Raw genomic sequence first — 26306 nt, 5'->3', positions numbered from 1 at the left:
GAGTTCAATGAGTGAGCTCCACATTTCATTATTTACGTGCCAGTCCACGCTCAGTTAGTGAGACAGATGCTCTTTATTAAATAGTCACTTGTTGAAGAAGTAGGAATGGAATAGCAACAAGCTAAACTGCTGAAAAATGTACCCCAAACCAGAAGCTGATGGGATGTGACTTTATTTTCCTGAAGACATTGAGACAGGTGAGATCTTTAGAATACTAGTCTTTAACTAGTTGTGTGAGGTGGGAGAGAAGCATGGAATAAGAAATGCACTTTTTATGGCCTAGGAGGATGCAATTCCTCTGTAGTAGAGGGATGTGCACTGCAGAGCAAGAAGCAGATCAGAAAACTCCTTGTGTGCCTCATCACTCTATGGATAACCTCTGAAGGACAGCGTCATGGCTAAATGTGACTTTACTTGCTCTGTCCTCTGCTGTGCTCTGCAAGTGCTGTCCTCCCTGCACAGGGTTTAAATATCTTCTGGAAGGTGGGCTCACTGCTGGTTGTAGCTGAAAAGTGTTTTAACCTGTATTTCTTTCATCAGCCTTTGAATGTCCCTATCCTAAACCTTGCCCAGTTTGAGATTTTATTTCTGTGAATGGTATGAACCATTTTTCAGGGTAAAGAAGACAGACCTGTATGCTGTATTCCCAAAAAGAGATGGTATTAAATTTCCATCAAAAAAAAGGGACACAAGTCTTGCAAAATACATGTTTTTCAGAAATATTTATTAAACTGTTAAAATGATTTACTGCTCAACCAAAAAAAATCCAAACCAAAGAAACAACCCAAAAAGCGTGGGTGATCCTGCCCTTTGCAGACAGGGCTGTTACACCCCTTACCTGACAGCATCCTGGCCCCTTCTCTAAAAGCAGGTTTTACTTGAATATTGAGAAACACCACATGACAGATGTTCACATCTTCATACCCCCCTCCCTGTGCACCACCCTTCCCGATGGCACTTGCAGTGTGTAAACTCAGTGTTTCAAACAGCAGGAGGAGTGAAGGGGTTAATGCTACCAGGTCAGGAGGAACTAGTTTGAGTTTTTGAGGTAAGGACTGGAGTGATGGGTGGGGGAGGCTGTACTGCCTTGTGCCACTTCCTCACACTGGCTGCAGAGCTGACCCAACAAAGGTGCGCTGGGCTCTGGCATAGGGACTGGGCCAGGAGCCCTCCTCTGTGATAGGCCAGCTGGGGTGCTGGGGAAAAGCAGTTCAGTCTGTGCCTCTCTTTTATCCTGGTCTGCAGCTACTGGCTGATTTCCAATGTGATGTAATCATTCAGGCCCTGCATTCGCTGCATCCTCACGTTCCTTCTGATCACCACACCTCACATAAATCTGCCAGCAAGAGTCTCCATGGGCATCACTCACAATTTACTGACTGATGTACCTGTAGTGTATTTTTTTTTTTGCCTAATATGGAAGTGAAATCCAGATCTTAGCAACTTCATTATCATTAAAATAAGATCTTTCCCCTCCATTTAAGAATTGCATTTTACACAAGGGGGGCAGTGCTGTTGTTTCATTGATACAGCTTTCTGTAAACATAGAACTTAAGAGTATGTTACCAAAACATCACCAGGCAGAAGCATTATCTGCCTGACACTAGCATCAGACACAGATGTCTTTCATATAAGGCCACATTTCCTCCCTCCCCGAGCTGCAATAACACCAGGGAGGCACAGTACCAGGGAGGCACAGTAAACACTTTCTCCACCCAGAACATGCAGAAGGTCCATGTTCAACACACAGCACAGTTACAGTCAGGTGCAGAACAGCATTCACCTCCCAGCTGCAAGAATGGTTTCCTGGCAGTTTCATTATAGAGGGACTAAGAACCATTTCCTGCCCATACACATTAGAGAATCCAGTCTTGGCTTACCCTGCATTAAAAACAACTGCACAAAACCCTCCCACTTGCTGTCATTCAGGAGACCTTTGAGACCCTCCTGCATTGAGTGCCTGGAGCAGTTGGAGTTTACTCCCTCCTGAGCATTGTTTGCTGTCCTTAGTGCTGTTCCTGAGAAGAGACTCTGCAGAGCAGATGTAGTTACTGGGAGTGAGATGCCATGGGCAGTTCACAGGTCCCTATGCTAAACTACACGTGCAGAAGTTGCCTGTGGCCTTGTAACTAGATCCTCACCAGCATGGTGCTCCAGCATGGACTCTCCTTGCACACAGCCAAGTTGAGAACCCCCAGCACCTCCCTTGGTGGAGCTCAGGTGCCTCTTTGGCACAGGGGCAGAGTGTGTGCCAATACCAAACTGCACACAGCAGTTACATGGGACTTCAGTTAGTGTCACAGCTTTTGTAAGCAGAACCTTGGCCAGACCCAAGGGTCTGCCCAGCACAATTGCAAAGCAGGTTTAAATCCCACCCTCTGGCAGTTCAGCTGGGCTGAGCTTTTGCTGGCAAATTAAGCCTCTGTAACTGCAGGTTACTCAACCATCAACAGTGAAGCAGCCTGCACATACAGAATTCATCTGCTCTGCCCAGGTAGTGTTTAGACTAGTCAGAGAAAACATTTTGAGTTGTGGTCATATATCACTAAGTCAGTTAAAGCAGTCCATGTCAGCCAGTTGAGGATGTCTTTCACTCTAGTCAGGCATTCTGACCTACACAGAAAAGTGGAGTGTGACTTAATTAAAAACCTATCTGTGGGAAAGAGACTGCATTCCTTTGCAGCCACTCTCTGCTACTCTGGGGAAAGTCCCTGGTACGAATGAAAAAATTTAAGTGTCAGAATTCCTCCTCGTTAGCAATTTCTTTGCTGTTAATACTGCAGAACTCATGGCAAAATGCAAGGCACGCTCACCTCCTCCAGCGCTTTCTTCATGCTTTAGGCACTATAAGCAGCAAGAGAAATGTACACTCACTAGCCCTCTCAAGGCTACTTCCAGTTCATCAGCTTGTATCAGGTGGATTTCCAAGTGGTTACTCTGCAAAATGCAGCTGCCAGTTGAACTTGAACAGCAGTGCTATGACCTACTGTCCCATCCCTCCTGAAAGAATTCTTACAGAAATAAAAGGCAAACAACTGATAGTGTTAACAAACAGGGTAAAGAGCCTCTGCCACTAGATATTGTACACTGCAAACAAACTTCTAATAATGGCACAGGTCCTTTCTTTTTTTTTGGTTTAACGAAGCTTGTGTTACTGTAGTTAATGCATGGACAGAACCAGAGACTTGTTATTCAGCACAAAACAAGTCATCTAGAAGCTTCAGTGTCCCAGGGTATCGGCAACTGTTACTACAAAGCTTGGATTCTGTTTTCAACAGTCACCAAGTGAACAGTGAGGGATCCCTTCTTGAAGAGTACATCCAAAACACAACCATGGAGGTGTGCAAGGCAAACAAAAGTGATGAGCTGCCAGATTTGTTTACAGAAGCTTCTCATTAACTAGACTGTTGAGATCTACTGGGGTGAACTGACCCCCTCAAGGTTTTAGTCACAGGTGCTGCAGGGCTTCTTGTCCTTGTTCGGTGTACGAGTCGTCTTTATTTGAATTTGACCATTCTCCAAAAGTCTGCTGGAAGTGGACATTTTTCTGTGATGCCTGCATACGTTTCTTATCACGAGAGAAGAAACTAAACCTTTGGGGAAGGGAGGAGTAAGGGAGGGGAGGGAAAAGAAAGAAAACTGTTTACCATCATGAAAACACTTCAGACACCCGACACGATCCACAGCACAACAAAACACAGCAAAAAAACCTGTTTGCATCTGCAAAAACACCAAGGCAGTGAAGCCTGATGGGAGTACATGTCAGAATGTTGTTAGAGATGAAGTCATTGCAATCTCAAGCAGTTTGGCTACAGAAGCTTCAAATAAGCTCTAAATGCTGTTGACTCTACAAGGTGCAGGTTTCATTTTAGACAGATGTTCCCCCTTCCCCAGCCCTGAGATAATGAAGCGATACAATACAGGTTAGTTTCTTGGCATAAGTAAAGTGGTATCTTTGGCATTAAATCTGTATAATTTACTATAAAGCAGGAATACAGAATGTTTTTAAGGGTGTCAACAGGGACATTCATAAGATAATAAGCCTCCATCTTTTGCCAAGTGTACAGACTTTGACAGATCACCTTGATTCCTGCAAAAGGAAATGAATGCACGTGAGTGCACAGGAGTTTGCAGGATGAAGGCTCTAAAGAAACGCACACGAGGGTGCACGTCATTTCCTGTCACACAGCTTGGGTGCTCTAAGATAATGACGTACACGAACCAACAGCCATTTAATACACCAACAAACTGCCAGCTGACAACACAGCTAAAACAGACACGGTTGGAAAAGACCTTAGTGTCGTTTTATTTGTACAGATGAAGTTACTTGATTAGGCAAAGTTATTTGTCGTGAGTTCAGTACAGGGGGTGTTAGTGCAGTGCTTAAGTCTGCTGAGAAATGCAAAAGTTGTGGTTCCAGCTACCAAAGGTGGGATTTGGCTGCACACCCTTTTGGTTTCAGTGGTGCACATTAGGAGGTAAATCTTGTTCTGCTTGCACAGTGCCAAGCGTAACCACAGTGTTGATCCAGGATGGGAACTGCTAAATGCTGCTACAGTAAAAGACTATGCAAATATTAACTTAACTTTGAGGTGAGGGAGTATTTCTCAAGGCATAAACCTGGCCCTCTGTCCCTGCCTTGCTGTCATCAGTGTTCTTCCTCCACCCCTACTCCCTCCATTCTCCCCTCAGTACCATGATCCCCACAGGCCAAGCTGCCTTGTGCAGACCAGGGAGTCCTGTCTTTGATCTCCAGTCACGTAGGAGGCTCTATTTGAGTGTCAGGTGAGGCTTCAGAGAGCTTTCATGAAAAAATATCCTATCATATGTGCAGATAAGCATCCTGAGAATTATTAACTATCAATAATGATTTCTTGACTAGAAAGTGCTATAAAAAGCCACACAAGCACAATGCCTGATAACTCACCTTGCTAGCTGGAGCTGAACTTTTGCATTTCCTGACTTCAAAATCTACAGTCTTGAGAGTGAAATAAGTATTTTTCACTTAATTAGCCTCATAATTTTCTACCACCTTTGTCACAGGAGCTGATAAATTCACATACATATGCTATGGCTTCTCGTGGCCAGATCCAATTCTTGCTGATAGAATCATAGAATTGTTATGGTTGGAAAAGACCTTTAAGATCATTGAGTCCAACCACTAACCTCACACTGCCAAGCCCATGATAAAACAAGTGTCTAATCACTGAGGCTTTCTGCTGAGCATTTTTGGTCCAGCATGGTCAGGTTTAGTGTCTCCAAGTCTACACAAAAGACTGCTGTGTTTATGCAGTAAGCTTCAAATGTCAAAGTTCAGCAGTTTTTCACTTTATTATGAAATTAAACAGGAGAAAAAGACGTTGTCAAAATCTTTACATGAAGCAGAAGGGTTAGGCTTTTAATATTCCTTCTGAAACACTGAAAGTTGTTATTACACCTACAAAACTCTCATGGGCCATGTTTGGAAAGGAAGGGGACTGAACACTAAAGCAGCAGTTGTAATGAAAAGACACTTTGCATTAACACTTATCGGTACATCTTCCAGTGACAGCCAAGAACAGGATAACAGAAAAGAGGAGTGAGATTGCACACTCTATTCCAAAATACATCATTAGAGACAAAATATAGAATGCATAGATAGAGAGACATAGAAGCAACAGCCTACCATTAACACTGGAAATTACTATAGGTATCAGCCATTATGGTTGGTAATTCGACTTAACTGATTTCTAGCAAGTCATTAGAGTGAGTTTCTTCAAAAGCATCGGTGTGAATTGTCAATAGGCACACTTAGTAAGCAAAATTAACAGATGCTGGTTAAAGTTCATGTGGCAACGATTTTGGATTGATTTAGCATGGTAACATTAAGGCAAAAGGTGAAAAAATGTCAGTCCTGGAGGATGAGCATGGAGGAGTCGGATGAGTTGTGTACTGACTGGTCATTCTGATTGGCAACTTTGTCCTTCTGTGACCCCACAGGCAGCCGATGAGAATGCAACCAGCAGTGCATGTTAACACCAGGTCATGCAAAGGGAAACCACAGTACCGAATGCTTAAACAACAAAAAATCCTACAAGGGACACAAGTCTTCTTATTGGCTGCAATGTGGGATCATCTGGAATCAATCCAGCTGCTACCATGGGCATTATGGCTGTAAAGATCCTAGGCAGGAAAGTACAGACATAAAAAGATAAGACTGGAGCAAAGGAAGAGAAAGCATTCCATTAAAAAAAGAGGCACACACGATACACGGGGTTACTTTGAATTACTACACAAGGACACGTTACAGGGAGAGGTGGATCTGCATCACTCAAGACAGCTCTCCTCAGTGAAGAAAGTCTTATGTAGAAAAAGCAGTCATTGTAACAGTTTTTGAATTCCTAAAAGATACCACTTTTCTGTTGTGAGGCAGCCTGCAACCTGGGTTGGATTTTGTCAAGGTATTACCAGCTCTAGCAATGCAGAGCAGAGTGCACGTTTTTCTCCCCAAGAGACAAACAGGCACATACATAATGGAATGAAGGATGAAGGTGTATGTTAAGGAATACAAAACAGGACTGTGCCGTGACTCCTGGATATTTGCATGGAAAACAGGGTTAGACAGGACCAGCATCACAGTTAAGGATTTTACAAATGTTACAGCTGATAGTTTCAAGTTAAAAACCAGTATTGCAGGTGAAATCTTGAAGTAACCTCTTATGCAAGCTACTGGTTAAAGGGCCTGAGTTTCTGTTCCAAAAGAACCTGCATTGCTTCACATGCAGAAAGATGCCAAATGCAGGCAGCTAAATATTTATTTGAAACCTTGCACCTACTCTAGCAGAAAACCGCTTTCTAGCTGCAAGACTGTTTCTTTGTAAGAGTTCAGCACTTTCACTACAGGTTATACAATTCATGCAGCTGGGAGGCTGAGCAGAGCAGGCTGGCTACCTGCCAACACACCTCCATCCATACCTGGATCACCCTCTGTTTTCCTAAGGATTCTCCTCAGAGGTTCTCCCTTGTGCCAAATATTTTTTTGAACTGTGGACTAATGTCAATTAAAGATTAAGTTGAAATCATGAGAGATATTTCACTTGTGACCAAATGCAGCTCTCCCCAGCACAGTCACTCTAACTGCCATTAGATTAAAAATGAAAACAAACAAGCAAAGGTTGTATCATTAGCAGTAGCCAGGACTTCTGTTTTTACTGTGCATTGTGGCACAGACTGTGAGCTGCAGAAATGAGACAGACACGTCAGCTTTTGTAGACTGCAAGAATGGGAAGAAAACTTATGGCTGTTTCAGGCATTACATCAGTGACAAACAAGCATGTAGCCTTAAAGAGAAACAAAAAGGTGTTTTCTGCTCAAAACAGAAGGAGCATTTTTAATCCTTGTACTTCGCCTCCACAGTAAAACTACATTATTTCATCAAAACTCTGACATGTGATGTGGTAGAGACAAATGTAGAAATCTATCAGGCAGATCAGAAACCAGTTAAAGTTTGCCCCAAATGTGCAAACCCTGGGAGTGAAAAAAAAAGTTGATTTCTTTAATTTCTGTTTTTCTTTCTCTATGGGGATGCAGCACAGAATCACCTGAATGCACCTTAGATGTCACAGGCGACGCATACACACATCTCATTCCCTGAGATACTGTGTGGTGAAAGAAAAAGGGGCACGTTAAACAGGCAAGCCTAAAACTTCTCATGAGAGGACAGCAACAGTGACTCAGAGCGGGGGGGAATAAACCCACACTAGACAAATCCTATCCAGAAACGCTGCAAGAATAAGACAAACCTGAGAACTATTACCATCCTTCATCCTTCAGGTCACTTAAGTAGGTGGTTTTATCTTCCCTTATTTAATATGATGGCTAAATCAAGAGTGCAGGAAGAGACCTGGGGACAGTGCATGACAGCTAAAGAAAGTGATTTCATCTTAACAGTGGGCTTAATATGTGCTTCCACTGCCTGGCAGAGGAGAACTTTCAGCTCTTCTGAAAGAGGCCAAACCAACATGATTTTATGTTTTATTGTGTGCACCTTTAGTTACATGAATTTAACACAGAATCTGAGAACCAGATTCTCAGTCAGGTGTCTGAAAATGTGCACTGATTGAATGGTCTGGTGATCAACAAGTTCTTGCTAAAAAGTTACCTGAGGAAGAAAGCAATGTGATCACTAGTTAAAAAACCCTCATGTGCCTCCTGCCATGGCTCCCTGCACTGCTTACCCATGTCTGCAGAGGGCAGGGGCATAGCTAATACCTTGTCAGCATATGCTCTGTCTTACAACATCTATTTACATTTTTATGCTGCCTTTGCTTCATAAATCAAGCATGGAAACTGCAATCAAGACAAACTGCATAAGCTGGGACCAGCAATCCCCCACAGAGGATAAGCTCTCAAAATTATTAAAAGACATTTAAAAGAAGCTTTACAGTGGAGATCTTGAGAGACCAAATACTATCATCATCATCATTACAGTTGGAGAAGGAAAACTTAAGTCCAGACTCAGAGTGTATTTTCTAGTCATTTGAGAGGCAGGAATCTCTCAGCAAAAGGAGCAGCTGGAGTCTACTACTGAAAATCATCACAAGTGCCCTCCTGACTTTATGGTGTTTTGGATCAGTCCAGATCTTCCCATGGAACTTGCACTCACAGGGCTGCTGCTATTACTAAACAAAGACTGAAGGTTATGGACATGGGATCAGATAGAAATGTTTCTTATGTGGAAACAAATAACTGTTCCAAAATTATTTATGCACTTCAAGTTCAGCTTCCAGCATCACAAAAATCTTGCTACAAGGTTACAAGACTTAATTTGGAACAACTAAATGTACAAGGAGAGAGTTTCAACAAATGGATTGGCTAACACTGTGATTTTACAATTAAGTGATATACTAGTAAATTCACAGCTCTGACAGTAAGCTTAGGTTTCAGACTGCAGCTTTAATACTTCACCAGAAGAAAGTGAGGTTCTTTGTAGCCAAGAAAGCTAGCATCCTCTCCAGCAGCCAATTTGTTCAGCAAACAAAAGGGGTTTGTGCTGTACACATAGCACAAGTGTGGTCCGAAGGCTTCAGTAAACAGGGAAATGGGCAGAGTGAGGTGATGGGGACCTTGCTCTCTACTCCCAACTGCTCCAGGCCTGCAGCTGGTGTCACTGGTGAACAACACTCATTACACCTAGGGGCCACGTGTGACACTCCACCGCCGTAGGATCTGTGTGGTAAGGAACTGGGGCTTGCCCCTGAACAGGAGCATTGTTCCTACAATCCCTGCACACTGAGATCCAGCACAGACTTCAGTTTTGGGCACACAGGACAGGCTGAGCAATGCTCTGGTTAAGACCACAATTAGTAGCATCTCCCTTTGGAATATGATCATGTGGCCCAGACAAAAATATTCTCTAGGAAGATCTGATGTCTTAAAAGCACATCAGTTTGTTTTGGCTATAATAAAACCCTGCAACACGTGCTCTTTTGGTTAGCATGAACAATGTACTAAGAAGGAAGCACCAGAACTGGAGCAGCTTCTTGGCCACACCAGTTCAAGCCCACAAACACAACGTTTCTCACATATACTTCAGGGATGTGGTTATCTTAATTTTTAATTTCTTTAATCGTCCTACCCATAAAAACCATTTTGTACTTGCAGCCTATGTAAAATATCCTTAGGAAATATGCTACTTACAGTCGTTTGATTCCAGACTCAGGCTGAGTTGAGGGTTTTGATTGAATTATGGGTGTGGGTTGAGGGGATCTAGTTTCTTCTTCTGTTTCCTCACTTGAAAGAAAGAAAGAAAAGATAATTAATGTTGTCCTCCCAAGCCATGGAAGTGCTTTAAGTTGTAAAATTCAATCTGAGGTAGTACTATTGACGAAGAAATGAAATCTGTTCCAAGCTCATTGAAATCTGTGAGAGGTTTTTCTGTTAACCAAGGAACAGCATGCAGAGCTGGGTCTCCTTTCAGTGTTTTCTTCCCATTGTGTCAAGGAGAGAGAGGAATGCATTGAGTAAAAGCTCTACAGTTTTCATTTCAGACCAACTCTTATCCTTATTTTGAAGTTCAAAAGTATTAAATGTTTGTAATCTGTCTAAGATTCAAGAGGAACCTGGGAGTTAGGGAAGGACATTGTTTTTCCCAGTTTTGAGGAACCAGATTCAAAGTAAATCTGTGTGCTCACAACCTCTGCTTTAAGCCTTTGCAGGAATACAAGCTTGTTCAACACTATTAAAGAGCACATTTGTTGTTCCTAGACCTGCCCCATGGCTCCTTTGTGAATAGCATGCAGCAGGAGAGATCTAACCTACCTTTTGTAGTATAAAAGCTCCTCTTGTAGTAAGAACACTTTAGATTTCAATTCATTCCTCTCATGAAGGACATCCCGGAGCTCCTGCAAGGTGAATCTCGGACGATTCGGATCTTTTAAGTCCATTGCCATCTTTTCTGACTCTGAGAGGCAGTCATCATTGCTTGGTTCTATCTAGGAAGTGAAATGTGGGCTTTAAATTCACTATGCAAGTGGATGTCTGAGGACTTCAAAGTATTGATCAGTCTAGTTCCCAACCTCTTCCTCTCAGCACTATTAAATCCTCTTTTAAAAGAAAAACATTGCAATTTTAAGAGGGAAAAAAATGTAGAAAGAATTTGGTTTTCATGTTAAAGGCTGTCAGCAAGAGCAGCACAGTGATCTGATCACTTTGGTCCTTCCTGTGCCCAGGGTGACTGATGACAGAGATGGGACTAGTGAGACCATGGTAGGCCTCTGAAAGATGCTCTGAGCTCTCTTTTACCTCTCTTCACCTGGTGCTGGAAGCTTGCAAAAGAGGAAGACATAAGTGTGACCACCAATCAAAGCCCTGTGCTCACAGGAATCTTTCATAGAGTTACATGTTTGGGAAAACAAACACACACCAATTGTTTCTGGCAGGGCTGAAGACAAGGTCCAGCCTGAGCCACCTTACAGGTGCTAAGTTTCTTGTGCAGAAATTCCTGCAGAATCCAGACTGCCAGGAAGTCCACTGAAAAGGGATAGTCTGATTTTTGATAAACAAGTCTGTTCAAGGAGTTTAGACTTTTAACAAATGGGGTAAGTCAAACATTAGCCTTTTACATAAACACTGTAAAAACAGCACAGCAGAGATGATGACAGTTCTTTCCAGCTCTTCCCACCAAAAGCAAGCTGCTTTGCATGTCAACATCTGAAGTGCAGATTTAAGTTTATAACCCCTTAATGCCTTTATTAAAAATGCAGGATTGGTGTTAGCACCAGGATCTAGCTACAAAGTGGAAGAAAAGTGTAGATGCATGCTAGATGTGGCATTTACACACATCTACCCTTGTCTCTTCTGAGAAGAGTTCAGTGGAAGCTTACAGGGATTTCATCTCCCACCCCCCAGTTTCTGTAGCTCCCAGCAAGCCAGAACTTGCACTCCAGGCACATGGTGCAATTCCCAGGCCTGTGGGCTTGTTTCCTGCTATCCAGGCACACTCCAGTACTTGTGCAGAACTGTTTGTCCCCAGCTGCTTGTAAAAATGTGGCCTGTAGAAACACAACAACAACACATTGTTCAGGCCCTCTACTTTTGTTTCAGTCAGTGGCTGCACAGAGCTGAGGACCAGTCAATGAGAAATCACAAGCTTCAAGGAAAGGTACTCAAAATTCAAATGCTGAAAAGCAGCTACAGGCCTTTAGAGGTCTGCAGGATTTCCATCAATCAAATCAATGCAAGGCACTCTATTGCAGCAAAGTACATTTGAAATGTGATGCTTTTTGCAAGGACAGACTAGAGTCCAGCACATGAAATCAGAGATGCTAGCAGCCAGCTCAGCCACCCATCCTTCTAGACCAGAATCCAGAGCTCCTATGTTGAAGTGATGCCTCACTGGGATAGAGGCTGGAAATTTGAGGAGCTAAGTACTGAAACTCTTAAATGAAGTACACTTTTGGTAAGCTTGATCCTACCCTCTTTTGAGCTCATGTGTTTGTGAAACAGTTTAGCTATCTATTGAGGTATCATTTCAAGTTAAACTTGACTGGGCTAAGATTGATGCAGTATCAATTTCTACAGCAGGGACTGCAGTCCTCATCCTGCAAAGACAAAGCAGCAGAGTGACACTCACTTGCCCTTGTTTGATTCACCCCATTCATCCAAATGCATTTATTGACCAGGAATAAATAAGTAAAAATCAATGCAACCTTACAAGAGATTCAAAGGAAATTACCCAACCACTGTTCCTCTTCATCACCTCTCTAGATTAGGACCCAAGTTGATGCCTCTTATTTTGGTTGTATATCTGCCCCACATCTTTGCCCAAATAATCTGTTTTTCCTAGATTTATCTCCAGTCAGCCAAGATTGTGCAGCCTGTAGCCAATGCAGATGTACTTGCCTGAAGCCAACAAGCAATGTCCATTCCAGAGCACGCAGCTATTCTAGCTCTTGCTTGCCACTGCAATTCCTGTCTAACCATCATCCTGGAAACGGCTCTAATTAGAAGAGGCACCATTGCCATGGAACTGAGGAGTTAGGGAGAGGTAAAGAATGCATCCTTTCTCTCCAAGCACTGAAGGCACTTTCAACTCCTGCTGGCTCTAGGCCTCAGCTCCACAACCCCACTGACAAAGCTGGGTGTCCTGGCTGAATTAACAGCAATGAAATCATCCTTTTCATTATTAACCCAGTGCTTGCCCAATTCAGCAGTGACATGTGAACACAACACTAGCTGTCACATTCTGGGGGGGACAGGGGTACCCCATCAGCCTTTGCCTCTGCTTAATGTATATTCCTGCCTAGTGGAAGGGAGTTGAATGTTTCACTCTCTGCTGGTACTGGAGCTCTTACCAACACATCCAGCCAAACAGCTCGAGATAACAGTGCTCCTCTCAGTTGTTTCACATCATGATACCCCTTATCCTATTTTGTACTCTTCTAAGAGCAGCATTAGGAAAAGGAAATATAGCACATTTGCTTTAGTAAGACAGAAGTAGTGTCATATGCATAAAGAATAATAGGAACCATAAAGAGGATCTGGCGATGCAACAGATCAGAGATGGACCTTTTTCTCCTCTGGTTCCTCTCAAAGATCTTTTCAACTACTTCTGTGTTGATTTGGTAGCAACAGACCAGTTTGGTTGTGACAGATCAAAAGTGTCACACACACTGCAGGGGCCAAGTGTGCAGAGCTCTGCATTGCCTCTGGGACCACTCCTGACACAGTTTCCTTCCTACTGTGGTTCACACAGCACCACCACCATAGGGCATTGTACCTCTGGGACTCATTAGGGCTTGTACATTTGCATACTAGGCAAAGCTTAAGCCATTTGTCAGCTGTTTATGTTTTGGAAAACCCAGACTGCTTAGGGGATCAGTTTGTTTTCCTTTGGGGAAAGGGCTTGATGTGTACAAACAAAATGAAGCCAAACATGCTAATACAGCTCTTCCAAAACACTATGTGCCTCCAATACAAACCAACAGCTGATACTCCAGAGACTTTGGATTGCTACATGATGTTTTTAATAGAATAATCTCTTTTGAAGGAGTGATTTCTTCTGATATCTGGTAAATTCTGCAGCCTAGTACACAACCCAAAGCTTACACTCCCTAGGACATAGCTGGGTCTAAGGGGAGAGCGGTTCTCTACCACAAACATCCCACTGCTAACTTGTGCTGCTGCTGTGCCTTCTGTGAGAGTGGTTCCCTGCTTTAGGAAGGAGAAGTCTATTGCACTGGGTCACCATCCACCCTAACAAGGCCTTTCCTTTCACAGTGCCATGAGTGATGGTGCTCTCTCTACGCCACACATCAACACAAGATGCTGTCCTCAAGTTCCACCATTGGCTTTGATGTGTATCAGTACAGATACGGTGTGATTTAGTTTGCCTCTTACCTTTACCTCCTCCCCATTGTGGCTGTCCTCACCCTGCAGTTTTTCTCTCAGTTTGCCCAGCTCTGCTCGCAGGTTGCCCATCTCCTGCTCCTTGGTTTGCAGATATGCTTCTAACTCCACCTTCTGCTCAATCAGTGCCTTCCCCTGAGCTTCAACAACAGTGATCCGGTGCCTCAGGTCGTGGTTAATTTTCATTAACCTGTTCTGTTGCTGCTGAAGCTGCAAAACATCGATTCTATGGGTCAGCATCCATTCAGCCGTCTGCCATCACGGTCAAGTCCCAAACATTATGTTGAAGTGGTGGGTTCCTATTGAATTTGATCTGTAAAATTCTCCCCCCTCCTCCTCACCCCCAATCTGGCATTGTTTACAGATTCTACTTTAACTTAAAACTTGAAACTTGGCTATGGCAGTATGGGTGAGAAAGAAGAGAAATAGGAAGAGCCACTCACAGCCTCTACATCCTCATTTTTAAGTCCGAGTTCACGGTCCTTTGCTCTGATTTCGTCTCTCTGTTTATCTACCACTTCCTTCAGCTTCTTCATGACTTGCCGCTCTCTCTCTGACATTCCTGGGGGTTTGAAAAAAAAGAACACAGAAAACAAACTAAGGACAAACAGGAACTGCTGAGACTGAAAACAGTAACAGTGAGAAATGTTTAGGTAAAGACTCTGGAAGTTGCCTGCTGGTAGAATTGCAGAGAAGCTGGTGGAAGATGCTTTAAAGGTTGCTTTGAGGGTAACAGGGAAAATAGATGACACAATCCACTCCATAAAGCCACGCCTTAAAAAAAAGGAACTGACAGTCCTCAGGAATATTTGTAACAATGGAGTGACACTACTACATCTTGCTGCCTAGGTAGTTTTACATCAGTGATCACACTATGTCCCAGGAAGCTTGGTTATCTGTGTGATGATCTGTAGAATCAGCTGGCCAAGACCCTGTGAAAACTGTAACAAAGATGGTCTGTATCCTCAGTGAGAGCATGTCATGTCACTATTGTGGATTGCACCTAGATCCAAACCAGCTGAGCTGCACCAGATGAGAATGGGTTTATGTTGAAATCCAGTTATGTGTTGGGTGAAAGGGAGATGAAGCAGGATCTTCAGAGGGCACCTAGAGCACAGATTTAGTCTGAATTATGGTCACAAATTTTCTCTTTCTGTTTTGCACACTTTCCCCATCCTGCTGTGTGATTCTTATTTAGAATAACTGTACCTTAGAGAAAAATACTATATGGCATTTCATTTGTGAAAGATGTTTGGAACATTGCCAAGAATCCAACATTGGTCCTGTTTGAAAATAAATAAAAGGTTTAGACTAACCTGAAACCTGAGCAAGGGATCCCTGGGAAATGTCATGAACCACAAACCAGGAAGTACTCTTCCATTATTCACCATTATGGAGACAATTGAGAACTCCTGGCACTGCAGTGATGGGCTCTTCTGAGCAAACTCAGAGCAGATGGTTCAAGTCTGTGAGATGGTAAATCTGCCACACTAACTTTCCCTGATTACACAGAGATGTGCAGTTGGATGGTCCTAAACTATCACATCAAATCATGTTGCACATCCCATAGGATGGTGTGAAGATGGAAGCCTGTAACCAGGTCAGTGTGTGGCTGTTCTGGCCAAAGTCCAGTCCAAGCAGGAGCTCAAATCTGCTGCTGTCTGGTTTTAATACCTTTGGCAAGTATCTAGTTACTTGGGTCCTCACTTTCTTCCACTTACTATCTGCGAGTGCTGATAATTCACTCACCTCTGTGGGGTGGCTGGAAAGCCACTTCCTTTTTAATATATTAAAGCAGTTCCCACATCCTGCATCAGAAACGTGCTGCATACACATCAAATGTATCCAGCTGTCAAGTGTTTTCTAACAGCAGCTCAGACTTTCTGGTTATGTTCTTTCCTCATCAGAGAAATACAAAATTGCTCCCCTAAGAGAACATGGGCTGCATGCCTTTAGGAACTCCAGCTTGCAGATCATCTACAGTTTGAGCTGATGGATGATACAGTAGAGCAAGACAAACCAGAGAGAAAGAAAGGGAGTAACTCTTGGTGGATGTGCACTGCTGAGCTGTGGGTTCTCATGCAGGCATAAAAAGTATACTTCTGAGAACACAGGGAAGAGCAGCTCCAACCTCTCATTGCTAAAGGACTTGGGGTCCCCCAGAGCAGTGGTACAGCAGAGAACAGGGAACTGCCCTGCTGGGAATAGGACTGGGCATCATGACTGGCTGGGAGTTTGGTTAGGAGGACATGCTGCTGTCAAAGCCCAGAAAACAGCTGAATGACATGGTGTTCACATTCTAGTATTCCATTCTCATCTTTCTAAATTCTGTGGTAAGTTTGCTCTGTTTCTCTATTTCTGGCCCCTATCACCTCTCTGCTCTAGGTTCTAGTTCTTTGCAGGGTAATTTTAACTCTTCACTGTGGTAACAGTTCATATCCACCACGCAGGATAAACAGATGCTGACACAAACTGCTACTTAACTCTTCTAAGACCCACACTCTCCTATCACAACACAGGGCCCATAAACCATTGTATATCCACAAATCTCACTACAGGTTCCTGGACTGACCCTCTGCAGCTGAGGCCTAAAACATCAGTTATATTTAAAACAAAACAAGTCAACCTAAAACTTTGCCTTGAGGTACAGAGGGTCTGCAGTGAAACTTTAGACTGGTGGTTTCATCCCAGTAGGAGCTAGGAATAGCGAGTGCAGCTATATTCATTAGGACTTGTGAGATGCTTTGAGATCTCTAGATAGCAGGTGCTATTTAAAGAATAAAGTACCATTTCAGCACTGACTGCTTTTCCTCCTACTCTGCTCATTTTTCTCCCTAGCGTTTGGTGAACCTAAAAGGCTTCAATTGTGTGCACAGATCACTGCATTACGTTTTTTTCTTTCAAGAGGAGGGGAAAGGAAAGGTGGGAAGTGTTTGTGAAACAGTCACACCTTCTTCCATTTCCTTAGGCACTGGAGAAGAGATAAATCATTAAGTGCCCTAAATGTAAAGTAATTATCCCTACATGATTCTAACTCTAATAACTGCAAGATCTGAAATGGCAACACCCAGTCGCCTTCCCTAGGCAGGTCCTGTGAGCAGCTTCCTGGGGATTCCTGGGACTGTTCCAGCAAAAGAAAGGAAAGCAGCTGGGAAAAAATAATAAAAGAAACAAAAAGAAAAGAAAATCCTTTATGTTTACATTTAGGGACCTGCTTTCTGTCGTGTTTATACAGCATCTTATCACAACAGACCAAGGAGGCAGTCAGGGCCTGTGGCACTACACCTAAATGCTTAGAAGTTTGCCCCCACTTTTGAGAGGGAATTGTGCAGCCTGGCACAAGAGGTTCACACGACTGCTGACATCCTGCTGCTTGTCAGTGTTAGCACAGCCAGGCTGAGACAGTGAAACAGCAGCCTGCTTGTCCTGTTTGACACAAGTTGGGTCAAGTTTGCTTGTGGCATTTTACTAGGATAGTCCAATCAGTCAGCACCATCAAGTTAGTGCTCAGTTTGAGCTTGGGAGGAACAGCACTAATGGATGTTGCAGACTCATCTTTAACCTCTCTTGTGTATTCTTTCTGCTGCATGTCCTTTCTTTCTCTGCTCAGACTTTCAGCAGCTGCCTTCTGTGCAGAATACTCCTGTTAAGATACAATTGCCTCTGCCTCTCATAGTCAACTCCATCAGGCTAAAGTGAGGCTCAGTGAACTCTGAGGTGACTATTAATTGGCAAGGATTGAATCTCAAAGTCTTGCCTGCCCAAATCATTGGCCTTTCTTGCCTCTGCTAAAAATAACTCCTTTAACTGTCTGGTGAGTAAGCAGCAAGTTGTTGTGAGTAAGCAGCAAGCTGTTAATCCCAGGGGGTAGCCACTAAGGGGGACAATGGCAGAATGCTAAAGGGTGCTGAGATACGATGATTGAAGTGTGGACAAAGTTTGTGAGCTGAAATAAATATTTAGCTTGAAACCTGTTTCTGTAGACTTTACATGTATCAAATCAAATGATGGAGACTGAAAAGCAGCAGCATGGCTGGTTTTTGACACTATTCAAACAAGTCATTTGGGACTAACCTATCTCCATTCATTAATGATAAAATTTCCTGAAAAGGAAAGCAGTGGGGTTTGATGTGACAGGTCTCACTAAGAAGATGGGGCTGTTATAAATTAATGTGGTTTGACTTAAAACTGAGGATTTTGGCAAAAGAAGATCAGTGGTCCCAGAATCCGATCCCTGGAATGGGATTCTGGGTTTTGTTTGTGTTATTATACTTGGGTAGACACAGTAAAAATAACATGAAAAGCATGCCTGGCATTTGCTTGGCTAGCTGAATGTGAAGAGTATGGCTATATTTAAATGCAAGCACATGAGCTGCAGTGAGCTAGATATCCACTGGGGGAAAAAAAGAAAGAAAGAAAAGGGGGGGAAAAAAAGATAAAACAAAGGGGAAGCTTGTTCTTCATAGCATGATGTCAGTCTTGATGCTCTGTGACTCATCAGTGCCATTCTAAAATTTTGCACTGAGTTTGTAAGGCTGATGTTGAGCTGCTGCTGTGACATTAATTGACTAAAAATCGAGAGCTGCTTTTGTTTTTAAAAAGTGGTGACCTTGAGAGATTCAACAATTTTTACCTGAGGAAGATTTCATTATACTCCTCCCCAAGGCAAGAGAGCAGTACTCAGCCTCTGGGACAAAGCAAGTGCAACTTCTGCAGTGTTGGACGGAGTTCCCTCCACCTACAGCAAGCTTGCATTTCATTCCATCCTCCAGAGTCTGGAAAAGGATATCCCTTTGATCCTAATGCTTTAACTGGTGAGCTGCAATGGCTCAGCTGTGTGGTTTGGTTTTCAGACCAGCCAGTGACTTTACACACTCCTTTTCAGGAACCATGACTTTACTGCCAATCAGAACCCACTGTGAAAGTGGAGCTGTGGCTTGAAGCAGTGAACCAGAGTCCTGGCCAGGTACAAACAGTTCAGAAAGCCACCCACTTCCAGACTGACTCATCACCTCAGACAGGTTTTGATGCTGGAGTGATGCTGTTACCATTCTCAGCTGTCTGCCCCATCTCTCAGCTCAAAGTTGCCTCATCCCCAAAGCTGCATAGTCTTTTCCTTTTTGCCAACTCTTCAGCTTAAACCCCAGTTTAAGAGTCCATGAGATAGACTTGGTAGCCAACGGTGTAAAATGATGTGCTATGAACTGTGGAGCAAATAGACAGCTGTTCATCAGCTCCTGCCTTTGGGGAAAGAGCCATTTGCTGAGCTCTGGGCGAGATCTCAGGATGGCAATTGTTCAGCTGCTGCACCGAAATCCACCTGTACTTGCCAGTGAGAATCTCATGTCTTGAATTTCATTCTGCCTCAAGAAAAAAAGTCACCTGCAAATAGATTGTTTTCACTCTTTAGGATTCACCCACTTCCTGGGTTATAAATCTCTTCACTTACTCTAAATGAGCTACAAGTCCCAAACAAGGCAGGTAACCCAAGTAAAATCAGTCTCTCTTGTTCTAGGGGAGTATCACAATATTCTCCTAAAATATCTCCACAGGTGGACTGATATCATTCAGACAAAGTAATCTCCACTTGCTGCTTCAGGAACAGTTATGCCAAAGAGATCAGCAGTTGCACTTATTTTGGTGCATAATGGTGTGAAATTAAACATTGCTGAATGGGTTACTCTGAATGTTGTTTTGCAAGCTAAAAAGTGATATACCGAAAAAGGAAAAAGAAAGGAAGCTGAACTTTACTTTCAGAGATGCTTCTCAGCCAAACAGAAAGCTGTTCAGGCTTTTCTTTCACTCCTCCCTCCACCTCTTATCATGTCTTCAGTATCACCATGTATTCAGAGATTTTCTAGTCAGGTAAAGAAAAAACCAAACCCCAGATGTGCATTAATCTACAGGGAAAAAAAAGCCAGAATATCCAGTCATTGCTTTTTATAACAAAAGCAAGTACTGAATTTGAAGTATCAAACTTGCCTTCATGCTTCTGAAATTCCTCTTCTGTGAAATTAATGTCTTTGTGAGACAAGTTTGTCATCAGTTGTTTATTCTCCTCCTGCAGCTGTGCAATTTGGGTAAGAAGGTCCTGTGCTTCCCCTCTCCAGACATCCTCCACCAGTTCTAATTCCTAAAGGGTAGACCGGGACAACACAGTGATATTTTTAAACATGTTAAGAGACTTTGACTGGACTACTTACAAATCAAACTAGTAACAATTCTACTATGATTATTACAGAAAACAATTAAAGGAAGACTACTTGGAGTTTCTTAGAAGACATCTACTTTTCCAATGCCAGCATCGAGAAACCAACTATCAAAGTCTCCTTTTGCTATGTGCTGAATGTAAGTACAGGAGGACACAATTCTTGATGCAAACATTTTTCACACACAGCTTACCCAAAGGGCATCTCCTTACATCTAATTTCACTGTGAGATTAAAGGGACTTCTGACTTAGACAAGATAACCAAACATGAGCAAGGATTACCTCCTGCTCGCACAGCGTGGGCCAGGCGGGTCAGCATTAGGCATGCTCATTTGGAAAGAGCTGCCTCTCTAGTCTAAATTTGTTATGAAACACAAGTGTAGAATAACGAGTGCATGACACTGCACAGCAAGCCCAGAGCTCCCAGTCCACATGGCAAACACAAAGCAAAACTGTGCTGCTTCTTGTGTGAATTGTTCTATACGGAACGTGTTGAGCGGCATCTACGTTAGCGACAGTGAGACCAGTCACAACAACTCCCATTTGTCAGGACACTGTTTGTCAAGAGCAGCTGTCACCAATCCTGGTAAAGGTCAAGTCAGGATAAAAAGTAGAAAGTCCTCAAGAAAAAACAGTTGTATTTAGAGCTTTGCTTGTTCCAAAAGCCTTTGCTGTAAGTGAAGCTTTGCAGAGGGGGGACATTCTCTGCTCCATTTTCATGTATGTGCTTCAAACAAAAAAAAAAGCTGCATGCCAGTCCCTGGAGCCAGGCTGAGTCACTTGCTGACTTTACATTCATCCAGCATGCCCCTTTCCTACCCAACAACAAAACACATTCACACAACAGTCCCGCCAAACGCTGCTCTAGGCTAAAATAAGCTCTACCCAGAGATTAAAGGATAGCTTTCTGCTTTGAATGTATGCTTTGATAGTGGGAAATCATGTCCCTATTGACTTTTGGGTCCAAATACCATTTTAGTCCAGCATTTATTACTGCATTGCTGTCATTTGATAGAGCTTGGCACAAGTTTTGCAGAAAATACTAGATGGCAAAGATATGCAGGCTTAATAATTAAGAAAATTTAATGAATCACCTCTCTTTTACTTGAAGCTCTTTATCTTGAGAGAAAAGCAAATCTGTAACGAAATCTATATTGCCAGATACCTAGACTATTTACAGTGATGCTGCCTGTTACAACTCTGAAGCGAAAATAACGCAGTGACCTATTTTAGAGAATAAATGAGCACATTCCTCAGTTACAAGCACACTGAGAAACCAAAAGAGAAAGGACACAAATCCCCAAACCATCTCAACTTATATTCTCTGCAGCCACTCTCAAAATACACAACTATACTAAGGTTTGTCTAGGCAAATTTTCTTCCTTCTTGCTATTGAATTGGAGCAGAAATTAACTTCTGAACCTTCAGTAGAAGTGTGAGACAGAGAAGGCAGATCTAGGGGTCGGTAGGTGCCAGCCAGCTCAGGAAACTCCAGGCTGTTCTAAGCCAGGTTTATTGTTCTACAGGGACTCAGTGCACTGAGAATCAATTCCATTTTACAATGTTATGTATTACTAATTGCATTTTCCCTGTTAAAATATATATTTCCCCCAAGTTCTGTCTGGATTGCCTGAACCTTCCCTGAGCTGTTTTGTGACTATCAGAGGAGCTGCCAGAGTAGTGATGGTGAACTGGTGGGGGATCAGTGACCTCTAGCAAGTACAGTGTTGGGCAGCTGGCAGCTTTAGGAAACTTTTTAACACATTTTTGAACTTCATAAAGATCTACACAGAGTAGCAACTTATACAATGATACCAGCTGTTGCTACTGGGTCCAATTCAGTATCCACTTCACCATGCAGCATTTTGTAGATATCTGAAAGTATTGCTGTTGGCTGCAAGACAGTGGCCTCTGAAATCAGTGGGGAGAACTGGCTTACACCAGTTCTTCCCAGACATGCCTTCAAAAACCCTTCCAGCAGCTTGGGCTACTTTGATTCTAGCAGAGAGCCCAGACACAGTATGTGACCAGCACAACAGATCACCCACTTGCCTCCAAGTTAGATCTGTCAGCAGGGCAAAGGCACAGCTTTGGTACACACAGTTGTATCTGTTCTTTAGACCTTCTTACTTTATGCTCCATAGATTTACCAGGGCTTTATTCATTCAAGATCTTCCATCACCCCTTTCAGAGACACTTCCTCTGCAAAATGTTTCAGGCATTATCCTGGATTTTCCCTGTGCTGAGCAAAAGCCCCAACTGACTCTTTTTAAAACATGAAACCTGAATTTGTTTACACCCAACTCCTGAACTCTGGGATCTCTCTTCCAGAAATTCCCTGTCTACTCTTCCTTCTGAATCTGTGTGTGCAAGCAGGAATGGCATGAGGCAGCAGGGATGATTTAGCATAGTCACTAGAAGAACCACTTCTTTAAGTCAGTTGTCTGGATTGTTTTAAGAATAGATTTGCCACTTTTACTGCAGAAAGTGGAGCAGCTCATGCAGTCCTGCCTTACAAGAGTAACAGGATACGGGACATGATCTCTACCTTAGGCTTTCACAGGCATGAGGTCAGGGAACGCTATGACCACCTCAGCTCAAGCCAAGGGACAACATCTTACCAGGAGAGGATGGAGCAGGAATCTGGAGAGCGCTCCTCCTTACTTACTCTTCAGCTCTAATACTGCCCTGGAATCACTTTTTCCTCCATCTCTCTCCTATGATTTTCCTACCCGATGAGTGTGCCAGGAAAACTAGACTGCCAAGTCCTTCACAGCTCCGGAAAGTGTATTGACAGGGACTTTTCCTGGCCTAGCAAGAAGCAGCACTATCCTCTCATCAGGAGAGGGAACGGAGCGGGAGCCCTAACCGGGCAGACACCAGGAAACGCAGTGACCGGGGAAGGGGTGGAGAAAGGGAAAGAGGAAGGAAACTTCCAGGGTGGGAGGAAAAAACAACAACACGCCCAAAGCCCCAGCGACGCTACGGCAGCATCCGCGCAGAGCCCGTGCGCCTGCCCCGGCCGCTCCCGCCGGCTCCGCGGCACCCCGGCCCGCACCCCGGCCCGCACCCCGGCCCGCACCCCGGCCCGCACCCCGGCCCGCACCCCGGCCCGCACCCCGGCCCGCACCCCGGCCCGCACCCCGGCCTCCCTCTTTGTTTTCCCCAGCGGCCGCGGGGGCCGGGCCGGGGTGCGGTTGGACCTGCCCCGCCGCGTCCCCCCCGGCCCCCCGCCCGCACCTTCTGGTGCTTCCGCTCCTTCTCGATCCGGTCCATCCTCTCCAGGCGCAGGCGGTCGAGCTCCAGACGCAGCTCCTCCATCTCGGGGTTGATGTGGTTGCGGCTCACCAGCACCTCCAGGATCTCCAGCACCCGCACCACCTTGGGCATGAGGCGGGCGATGGCCTCGCAGCCATGCTGATCGATCACCCGCTCAAACTCCTGCCCCACGGCCGAGGCGATATCGTAGACGTCCATGACCGTCAGCTCCGCCGCGTTCTTCTCCAGGGCGGGCGGCGCCCCGCCGCCGCCGCCGTCCATGGCTCGCCCGGCCCCGCGGCGCCCTCATAGGCGGCGGCGGGGCGCTGTCCCGGCGGGGCGCCCCCTGCGGCAGCGGCCCCGTCCCCGCCGGCGCCCCCCGGAGCCGCGCCGAGCCCGCGCCACTCGCGACAACCCGCGGCGGCCGCTCTTCAAACTTGGCCGGGCGGCGGCAGGGGAGCGGCGGCGGCGGCGGCGGGGCGGGCGAAGCCTCCCCGCCACCACCGCCCCGCCGCTCGGGGCCAATGGCAGGCGCCGGGCGGGCCCGGGAAGGCCCCGCGCATGTCCGCGGTTGTCGAGTCTCCCCGCTTCCCGCCGGGAGTCGGGGTGGAAGGCGGCGCTCTGCGGGGCTGCCCGGGCGCTGGGAGCAGAGAAGCGGCACCGGTTGATGCTCGCGGCTTCGTCCTCCCCGTGTTCGAGGGCTCAGAAGTCACACCCGCGCGTGTTGAGGATCCCACAGGGGCGATCCGCAGCACCGAAGCAGGTTTGCAGCAGCGGCGGGGCTGCACCCGCGTGCCGATGGCACACCGCGGTGCTCACGAGCGAGCGCGGTGCCTGTGTTCAAAGCTGATTTGTAGAGTACCAGGACAAAAGGGATGGCTTGTCATCCTCTCTGAAGTCGTGGGGTCTCACCCACCTCGGCTCAGGTATTTTAGGCAAAGTAAGACTCCTAGTGCACACATGTTCAGAGTGTCAGTAGATATTTCATACATGCCTCTAGTTTGCTGGCGTGGTTCCACTTAGAGAATTTCAACAAAACCCAAATGTATTTTTATGTTAAAGTGTTTCAGTACTTGTACTTTCAAGTGTGAGGATGCACTTTTAAATGTTCTTATGGTGGTGTTTAGTCAGAGGTGCTCTGGAGGGGTCTTTACAGACAAATTAAACGTTCTGTGAAGTAATTTTAGGTCTCAGTCCTGCCCCTTACTGTATGCAATGCAGGAATAATGCATTGTGTTTTGGACAAGATGCAGTGAATGATGTCAGACACAGGAACTCAGGAGGAGAAATGGAGTTGTAAAAGCCAAGTCTGGAATGACTGATACACACTGTGTGTCGTGAATGCAGCATTTCTTCCCTGGTTTTGGCAAATGGAAAGTGTTCAGGGCAAGTGAATGATGTGAAATGCAACACTGTGACACTCAGACAAACTTTTTAATGCAATACAGTCAATATCTCATTACAAAGTGTCTCTTCAGGGCTGTGGGTAGGCACTTGAGCTGGGAGGCCAGAAGGACAACAAGGCTCTGAGTTTGACTTTCAGTTGCCTAACTTAGAGTAATCATCAATGATAGCCTGTGAAAATAATATCTTCCTATTGTTCATGAGATTTATTGCCAAAATTGAGCACCACAGGGTATTGCACAAAGTTCCAGAGAGAGCATAAGGATGAATAACGGCACAGTCATCCTTTCCTGGCAAAGGCTACTTACAAAAGCAGGAGAAGGGGGAGCAGCACAAGCAGAGCATTTGGAGAACACTTGGTAGTACCTCAGGAGAACAGATCTGCTGTGAAATCAGCATTTTGTCCAAGTTGGAGAAGAGAAAAAAAGTTCCTGCGTGCAGAATTCAGAATGAAATGAGCTCCCGTGGTTATGTACAAGTGCTCGTAGAGGAAAAAACCAACCATTTAGAGAACGTGCTAGTGACAAGGCTAGAACCACTCCTGAGATAGGTGAAAAACCAGCACAGCAGCTTATGCTATGGAAAGCAGTAGGTTTGAGGTTGCTTTGACCCAAACTCGTGGAAATTTTCAGTGACTCATCAGGAGAGGTCTCTTATCCAGTCACATATGTGACCCCTCAAGCTCACGCCTCTAGCCGACAGCTTTCCCTTCCACCCCCTGAGCCTGCAGGAGCTCTGCTGGCTCAGACCTTGCACCTTGGCTGAGATGAGTGGAGTTTCTTTACAGGAATCAAGTATTTCCATTACATTTGTCACACAGCTGAAATAAACCCGCAGCATCTGAGTATCCCCAGGAGTGCAGTAGCTGGTGCTCACTCGTCAAACCCAAACACACCAATATCTCACCAGAAAGCCAGGTTGTACTTTCGTCTTTAAACCTCCTGTAGGCAATTAAAACAACTAGTCACGGAAACAGACTTCCCTAAGCTCCGGCGTGACCTTCTGCCGTTCTGAGCGCAAGGGAATTAGCACCTAAGCACGGCCAGGCGAGGGACGGCGCTTTACGCACGGTTCAGCCGCGGCTGATGTGTTCCTGTGCCCACAGCCTGGGCTTGCCCTTTACTTTCTTGACCGACATCTCTGCCTTACTGTGGCAAATGTGTTTCCCGCGCTCCATCATCATCGTCATCATCGTCATCATCGTCATCATCGCCAGCCGCAGCCGCCCGGACCGCTGAGACCCGCCAGCCGCGCTCCCGCCGGCGCGCCGCGGCCGCCTGGCCACGCCCCCTCAGCCGCCCGACAGCCAATGCCGCTCTGCCTGACAGATCTCGTCTCCCCCGCCTTGTTCCGATTGGCCGCTCGGCGCCGAGCCTCCGCCTCCTCTCCGAGCTCATTGGCTCCTGGCTCCACGCGGGCCCCGCCTCAGCGTTCCTGCGCTCTCTTTCCGAGGGGCCCCTGAACGGCCACCGTAGCTCAAGCCGTACGTGGCAGTGGAGCGGCGGCGGCCAATGAGCGGCGGCCCCGTGCCCCGGAAGGGGCGTGGCG

The 26306-nt window shown here is 45.2% G+C and overlaps 1 protein-coding gene across 1 annotated transcript; it reads right to left on the bottom strand.

The window, feature by feature from the left end:
* Positions 1 to 707: 707 nt before the first annotated feature.
* On the bottom strand, positions 708 to 23824 carry RILPL1 (Rab interacting lysosomal protein like 1). The gene is made up of 7 exons (XM_062009752.1): positions 23337 to 23824; positions 19870 to 20020; positions 14331 to 14449; positions 13879 to 14097; positions 10300 to 10472; positions 9679 to 9771; positions 708 to 3593 (listed from the first exon to the last, which is right to left on the bottom strand). The coding sequence occupies exons 1-7, from the start codon at positions 23634 to 23636 to the stop codon at positions 3449 to 3451; spliced, it is 1200 nt and encodes a 399-aa protein (XP_061865736.1). The 5' UTR covers positions 23637 to 23824; the 3' UTR covers positions 708 to 3448.
* Between the last annotated feature and the right edge of the window lie 2482 nt (positions 23825 to 26306).

This window comes from Colius striatus, chromosome 17, assembly GCF_028858725.1.
Source record: "Colius striatus isolate bColStr4 chromosome 17, bColStr4.1.hap1, whole genome shotgun sequence".
Classification (NCBI taxonomy): Eukaryota; Metazoa; Chordata; class Aves; order Coliiformes; family Coliidae; genus Colius; species Colius striatus.
This window is presented reverse-complemented; position numbering and strand designations above follow the sequence as displayed.

Coding starts and splice junctions, on each gene's coding strand:
- RILPL1 (XM_062009752.1), bottom strand. CDS start 23,636: ATGGACGGCGGCGGCGGCGGGGCGCCGCCCGCCCTGGAGAAGAACGCG. Junction 14,450..19,869: donor GGAATTTCAGAAGCATGAAG/GCAAGTTTGATA, acceptor TCAAACCCCCAG/GAATGTCAGAGAGAGAGCGG. Junction 14,098..14,330: donor AAAATGAGGATGTAGAGGCT/GTGAGTGGCTCT, acceptor GATGTTTTGCAG/CTTCAGCAGCAACAGAACAG.